This window comes from Trachurus japonicus, chromosome 12 (genome assembly GCF_045865225.1).
Source record: "Trachurus japonicus isolate A0001 chromosome 12, Traja_1.0".
In the NCBI taxonomy this organism is placed as follows: domain Eukaryota; kingdom Metazoa; phylum Chordata; class Actinopteri; order Carangiformes; family Carangidae; genus Trachurus; species Trachurus japonicus.
The window spans coordinates 5,172,359-5,179,829 of record NC_140918.1 but is presented as its reverse complement, the minus strand read 5'-3'; the positions used below and the strand labels follow the sequence as shown (position 1 = coordinate 5,179,829).

The window sequence follows — 7,471 nt, the reverse complement described above, 5'->3', positions numbered from 1 at the left end:
AGTCAAGTAAAGTACAAATCCTCTGGATATGTAGTACAGTAGGCTCAAGTAAATTTACTCCATTACTGTCCACCACTGCTAATTACAAATAAAGTGAGAGAAGTGTCTTACAAACTAATTCATAGATATTACCCTGCCAAACATTATTTGTTAAAATGTAAGAAAGATTCATGTGTGGATTGTTCTCTGAGCCTGAAACTGTGATGCACCTGTTTTGAAACTGTAACTCCACCGCCACCTACTGGAAAGAAGTACTGTGTTACATCACGTTGAAGGTTGACTCAGATTTTTCTTTAGATTGGGACAATGTACTTTTTGGTGTCCACGATGTCAAAAGAAACAGAACTGTATGTCATAAACTTGATAATAGCCTAATATTAGGGAAATATCACATACACAAAGCTTAGTAGAAAATATTCATGTTTGCAATGCTAATTATATAATAATCATTTGTTATTGATCTTCTTAGTGTCTACATACAGTACACAATATATTTTCTATACCTTGTGTTTTTCTTGTGTGTACTTTGACAGACAGCACTTTGATGGGCTCCAGCTGTTTTAATCTGCCCCTGATATAAAGTTGACTGACTGTAAATGTAGAGACTAAATTTAATGTGTGTGTGTAACCACTGTGTGTGTAGCTGAAGCGGCTGAGAGTCGATGGTTTCCTCTCACTCCTCAAACCAAACCTGCTCCTTTGTAACAGAGACTAAAATATATTGAGACATGAAACGTTGTGGTTTTCAGTCACAGCAGGTTGACGAGTGTGAGCAGAGCTGTTTCCTGAACAAAGTGAAGCTGACCTGAGATCAGTAGAGTGAGCTCAGTCCACACAGCATCAGCCCTTCAGTCCTGTAGTGTTGGCTCCACCTAGTGCTCACTACACAAACCAGCAGATACACACTGGATGAGAGTTGGTGATGAAGCTGGGATTGAACATGAGCTCTGATGGGAAAATGACAGATGATGTGAATCTTCATGAAGCTTTATGGAAGTTGGATGTGAGTGTCAGAGTGACGTCGATCTCCAGCAGCAGAAACATCAGTTTACTGAGTTTAACTGAATCCACAGACACTGAACTGGTCATTTTAATTTTACATTTAGTTTTAATTACACTAAAGTTACTTTGAAAGCTCTGCAGCATTTATTAATTTATGAAAATAAAAGTGTTATTGTGTGTTTTGTTAATGAGATGAAGCTTTAGTGATATGTGAAGTTGCTGCCACAACCAACTGGTGACTTCTCAATGGAAACAACTGTTAATCAAATGAATCATCATAGTGAGGTATAAAACACATTTAGCTTCAATAAAAAGTGCTGTGAAACTATTTAATCAGTTGTTGTCTGGTGTAGATGAGAGCTGGGAGTCAAACACCAACAGACACAATGTTCATCATTGATAGATATTTATTGAATAGAATCAGGAGTTATCATCAGCATTACACAGAGGAGAGGACGCCTCTCCATCAGCTCTATAGAAACTTAACACACCAACGTCACTAACACAGGACTCATGTGATTTCATTCAACATGTGGTAAAGACTTTCTCTCAGCTTCAGACTTCTTCTTCTTCTTCCTCCTCCACACATCCTGCTGTCGTCCACACAGTAAATAGTTTCAACACTAGAACAAACACACAGGAAAGAGACTCCAGCTCCTCCAGGCTAAACTCCTTTATATTGAGTTTCTATTTAGTTTCACAACAACTTAAACATTGTGGTTTATCTACAACACATCTATACGATAAGATAATCCTTTATTCGTCCCACAATAACAATTTTACAAGGTTCCAGTAGCAGAAAACAGCAAAGATGATTTATAGCAAATAGTAAATAACGAGGACATGATTATATGAATTTACACAACTGACATTAATCTCTAATGATTTTACTGTAAAGTTACAAAGTCATTGATGATTGAACAAAAACAACAAGACAGCAGAACATTCAGAAACAGCAGCAGTTTCTCAGTCGTATATCAGACATTAGAGAGGTGATCACATTGATACTTGTTACTGTTGTTGTTACAGGAACATCACAGCTGCTGAGTCATCATCACATCACCTTGTTGTCTATTTGCTCTGAAGTCCTTCAGCTTTTCTTTGACTGCTTTACCAGCTGTTGTTAGTTTTCCATGCAGGGAGCGCACTCCTGCACTGGTTGCTCCATCCATGCAACTGTTCACTTCCTCCAGTTTCTTGATCTTCTCTCTGTCTCCTTTCTCCTTCATCTTCTCAATCAGGAAGTCCAACTGGACATGAGTGGACACTGACTTAACATTCAGGGCGATCTGATCCAGTCTGACAGCATGTTTGTAGGCCACTTCAAGCCACTGATCTTTGTAGACCATCAGGTCTTCCATATCATTTTCTAGATTTTCCAGGAGACTCGACTTCTCCTTACTTTCAGCTTTGTTCTTGTCATACTTGTCTTTCATGTCTTCTAGGGTCTTCTGAACATTTCTTGTCTTGGTGACATACCTCCACTTTTCTTTCACGTGATCTGATACAGGACACTTGTTGGTACATGAAGTGCAGTATCCTCCTTTTATCACCTCACAGTGACTAGGATACCAGGCCATGGTGCATCCTGGGTAGTGACAGTTCTCTTCACAGACTTTACAGGTAACAGCTCCTTCATAAAAAACACCCCACCTCCCCCCTTTGATTGCTTCTTTCTCTTTGTAGACCTCATCAACTTCTACAGTGAACTTCTCATTCTTCTTCATCTCATCTTCATGTTTCTTCAGAGCTTCTTCCATCTGTCTGATCTCTGTCTGTTTCAGTTCAATCAGTTGGATTCTCTCCTGCAGGTTCTGGATACAGGCCGTCAGTTGGATACGCAAACTCAGCACTTCAACCGTTGTCATCAACTTTTGAGGTGTGGATGTTTTCAGGAACTCAGTGAACTGACTCATTTCATCTTGTGTAGTTTCCCATGCGTACTTCAGAGCTCTCTCAGACCTCTGCATTCTCTGTGTCATCTCTGTTCTCTGTGTTGTCTGTTTGTTGTCAAACAGGAAGTAAATAGGTTGATTCTTCTCATCTCTGGCACAATTAATATCTGCAACTTCAAGGGCTTCAAGAGCGTTTTTAGGTGTGAGTCCATCTGAGTGTGTGATCAGAGCGACGATGTTCTTCTCCATGTCGTTTCCAAACAGAGACATCACTGAATCGAAGATGTACATCAGTCGGTCACTCAGTCGATTCTCTGCTGCCTTCATCACCAGACCCACTGCAGTGAGTTCATGAACTCCTTCTGCTGAGCGGAACAAGTCAAATAATCTCTGACTGATGATGACATCATGTTCGATTCCTCTGGTGTCTCCAAATCCAGGAGTATCAATGATGGTCAGAGAGAAGTCCAGAGTTTGACCTTCAAAACCAAAGATCTCGTACACGACCACATCTGATGTCTGACTCCCACACCGATTTCTCTTTTCCTCCTCTACGATCTCAAACCAGATGTCGTCTTCAAACTTCACTCCCATGGCGTAGTTGACCAGAGCGTTGATCAGAGTAGTTTTTCCTGATCCTGTTTCACCAACCAATAAGATGGTTTTGTTCACTTTGTCCAGGTTCTTCTTCCCAACAGTCTTTCTGGTCAGAGTTCCTATCTGTTTTATCTTTGGTGTGAGCTGGTACAGAGCAGGAGATCCTGAACGGATCAGAGAGCTCTTTGAGATGATGTCCTTGTGTTTGGAAGTGATGTTACTGAGCCTGTGGAAACAGCAGAGATTTGCTTAGCACACAGGAGTGACATTTAGAGACATCTTATGCTTACTCGTATCAAGTGGTGACTGGTCATTAGGGGCAGGTGTTGCAGTGCCCCAACAGTCGTCACGAGAGGAAAAAAGTGTAATCATATGTTATTTCTAATCTTCAATGGTTATTGAATGGAATACGAATTGTGTATCATATTATGTGTTACGATTTTAGTTGATGTTTATTTGTCCCTCCCTTGCTGCTTGCAGTTCTCCTGTTCGTGTCTGTGGTATGGCTCCCACAGAAAATATACGTAGTTAATGATACAAGCAGTGGCGTTTTTTTTTTTACATGTAAAACAAGTGGTGGGGCACCACCATAGAAAAGTTGCACACCAAGAAATAATAATAATAATAATAATAATAATAATAATAATAATAATAATAATAATAATAATAATAATACATTTTATTTGTAAAGCACTTTTCATAAAGTAATCTCAAAGTGCTAAGAAGAAAGAAGAAAAACCATAGTGCTTTCTGTTGTCGGGCTGACTGCCCCACTGTCCAACAAATTCCTGTCATCTACATTAAAGCAACATTGCAAAGTTTATCAGTCTTAAAGGTGTACAGAAAAGAAACATGAATTTGATTCCACTATGGGTCATATAATTAGTGTAATAACTCATCTATCATACGATGTAGGCCAAACTTTGTGTAAAATTCTAAAACTAAAATCGTAACACAAATTATATATAATTTACAAAAATGCAATATTCATAGATAAACAGTGTTGTGGGTAACGCTTTACAAAATAACGCGTTAGAGTACTTTAATTACTTTTTTCGTGTAACGTAACGCGTTAGTTTCGTGAGTTGAGCAATCAATTTTTTAAAGTAATCCGTTACTTTTCGCTGGATAAGGAAAGGAAAATCCCGACTGCAGCCTGCTTTTTGTCAGACAGTAGACTACTGTGTAACCTGCAGATGTGTCAGCCGAGGCGCAGCGCTGTGATGCGTCTGTGCCCTGCTGACCTACGCGTGTGTGTGTTTCAATTCGCCAGCGAAAAGGACAAGGACATAACGGTAAAATGCACACTGCGTTGGTGATAACCTTCTGTCGACCGCAAAAAATCCACATCCAATTTAAGGGCCCATATCAGCTCCACGTACGGACCTGCTTCTCCAGCAGCAACAAGCAGAACGGGCCGGCTCTCAGTTAGTGTTGGTGGCGATTTTGACATTCTCAGATTGTCCCAATCGCCCTCCCTGGAGATCGCCGATACACCTATCTATCGCCGGCAGGAAGTTCACGTCTCGCCAGCCTTCCTCCTCTCCACACGTGAGTCGTCCGTTCAAACTGACAGACAGATCGAGCAGTGAAGCCGCTGAGAGGGATTCACGGCAACTCCTGAATTTTGATCAGTTCTGCGATCAAAAAAAATAAAGGCATATTTCTGACTGTCATTCCTGTTATTGTTATCCTGTAGAGTTAATTTGGTTGGATGACTGATGTTATTCGTCAGGACTCGGTGCATTTAAAAGAGGCTGTGTCTGTTAAGTTGCAGCATGTGCGAGGCGCTGAAAAAGGCTTTTCATTTTTGGTAACGCATGAGTACTCTAACGCATTACTTTTATTCACAGGTAACACAGTAACGTAACTGATTACTTTTAATTGATGGTAACGTTGTAACTTAATTAACTACTTTCCAAAGTAACCATACCCAACACTGATAATAAATGAATTCATGGGTTCATGTGTTTGTGGCTGAGCAGCTCAGAGCTGTTACGAACTACTTGTAGTTTCTAAGCGGAAGGGGGTGGGGACGAGGCGGGTCGAGGAGGAGACGGGCGCCTGGCTCCCACTGGTCAATTTCTATGCAGACCCACGGCCGATAGACTGAATGGACCATAATCGCTGTATAAACGATGTTAATAATATTTACCAGTCCTCCAAATCGTAGACCATAGCTTTAACAGAATAATGTAACATAACTATTCAAACATTTGCATCTGCATTGTACACTTTGTTTTCTACAAGGCATCTGTTTGGGATGATATCGACAGCCTTCATCATTCATTTAGCTACTTTCAAAACTTAGTTAAACATACTTGTGCTGTAGGACTGCTCTGGTTGGCTCATCCTCTAAACCTTTCATCTCCTCAAGTTTCTTGATCTTCTCTCTGTCTTCTTTCTCCTTCATCTTCTCAATCAAGAAGTCCAAGTGGACATGAGTCGACAGTGAAACCACATTCGCAGCAATCTCATCCAGTGTGACAACATGTTGGTAGGCCTCTTCAATACATTGAGTCTTCTCTGCCATCAGGTTTTTGATTTCCTTTTCCAGATTTTCTAGGAGACTCTCTGATTTCTCAGTTTCAGTCATGTTTCCATACCTCTTTTTAATTCCTTCTACAGTCATCTTAATTCTGTTTGTCTTGATCACATACCTCCACTTTGCTTTCACATGATTTGATTCAGGACACTTATTAGTACAAACAGTGCATCGACCATCTTTCATCACCTCAGAGTCTTTAGGACTCATGGTGCATCCTGGGTAGTGACAGTTCTCTTCACAGACTTTACAGGTAAAAGCTTGTTCATAAAAAAACAACCACCACTTCCCCCCTTTGATTGTTTCTTTTTCTTTGTAGGGCTCATCAACTTCTACAGTGAGCTTCTCATTCATCTTCAAGTCATGTTTCTTCAGAGCTTCTTCAATCTGTCTGATCTCTGTCTGTTTCAGTTCAATCAGTTGGATTCTCTCCTGCAGGTTCTGGATGCAGGCCGTCAGACTGATACGGCAATTCAACGCTTCAACTGTTGTCTTCAGCTTTTGAGGTTTAAGTTTTTCCAGAAAATCTTTAGACTGACTCAGACCCTTCATGGTTATTTTCCAGCTTCTCTCTAAATCAACCTGTGTGTCCTCTGTTCTCTGTTGGTTATCAAACAGGAAGTGAACAGGCTGATTCTTCTCATCTCTGGCACATTTAATGTTTGCAGCATCGAGAGCTTTGAGAGCGTTTTTAGGAGTGAGTCCATCTGAGTGTGTCATCAGAGCGACGATGTTGTTCTTCACATTCTTTCCAAAAAGAGACGTAACTAAATCAAAGACATACTTCAGTCGGTCACTCAGTTGATTCTCTGTCGCCTTCATCACCAGACCCACTGCACTGAGTTCATGAACTCCTTCTTCTGAGCGGAACAAGTCCAATAATCTCTGACTGACGATGGCAACATGTTCGATTCCTCTGGTGTCTCCGTATCCAGGAGTATCAATGATGGTCAGAGAGAAGGGCAGGGTGTTTTCTTTAAAGTCAAAAATCTCGTACACGACCACATCTGATGTCTGACTCTCACACTGACTTCTCTTCTCGTCCTCTACGATCTCAAACCAGACGTTGTCTTCAAACGTCACTCCCATGGCGTAGTTGACCAGAGCGTTGATCAGAGTAGATTTTCCTGTTCCTGTTTCACCAACCAATAAGATGGTTTTGTTCACTTTGTTCAGGTTCTTCTCACCAACAGTCTTTCTGGTCATAGTTCCTATCTTCTCTTTCTTTGGTCTCAGCAGGTACAGAGCAGGAGATCCTGGATGGATCAAAGTATCCTTGGAGATGATGTCCTCGTATTTTCTTGAGATATTACTGAACCTGTGAAGAAAAAGTAGAATAAAGCTCAAACCACAGAGAGAAACACATCTTGATGACAACTGTTGTGTCTCTCCACTGCAGGTCAAAGGTCAAAGGTGACAGGTGTTCTTGTCC

At 40.8% G+C, this 7,471-nt stretch overlaps 2 protein-coding genes across 5 annotated transcripts in view; both read right to left on the bottom strand.

Moving 5' to 3' along the window:
* Nucleotides 1-1,841: 1,841 nt before the first annotated feature.
* Nucleotides 1,842-5,672, bottom strand: LOC146976915 (uncharacterized). The gene is made up of 2 exons (XM_085794261.1): nucleotides 5,650-5,672; nucleotides 1,842-3,720 (listed from the first exon to the last, which is right to left on the bottom strand). Exons 1-2 carry the CDS (start codon nucleotides 5,670-5,672, stop codon nucleotides 2,037-2,039), a joined length of 1,707 nt encoding a protein of 568 aa, XP_085650387.1. The 3' UTR covers nucleotides 1,842-2,036.
* Nucleotides 5,673-5,705: 33 nt separating this feature from the next.
* The window catches only part of LOC146976912 (uncharacterized), a 60,549-nt gene continuing 58,783 nt past the window's right edge, over nucleotides 5,706-7,471 (bottom strand). For 3 of the 4 annotated variants that reach the window (XM_085792666.1, XM_085792668.1, XM_085792665.1), the window contains one exon: nucleotides 5,730-7,357. In XM_085792666.1, the coding sequence (XP_085648792.1) occupies nucleotides 5,806-7,357 (1,552 nt within the window). In that variant the 3' untranslated portion in view covers nucleotides 5,730-5,805. Of the gene's footprint in view, nucleotides 7,358-7,471 lie in introns of all 4 variants that reach the window. The other variant, XM_085792667.1, reaches the window with a different exon arrangement.

Bases quoted from the DNA above. Each gene is read 5' to 3' on its own strand.
- LOC146976915 (XM_085794261.1), bottom strand. From the start codon at position 5,672: ATGGTCTACGATTTGGAGGACTG. The intron at 3,721-5,649 runs GTAAATATTATT...CTGTTTCCACAG, and splicing joins GTCTACGATTTGGAGGACTG to GCTCAGTAACATCACTTCCA.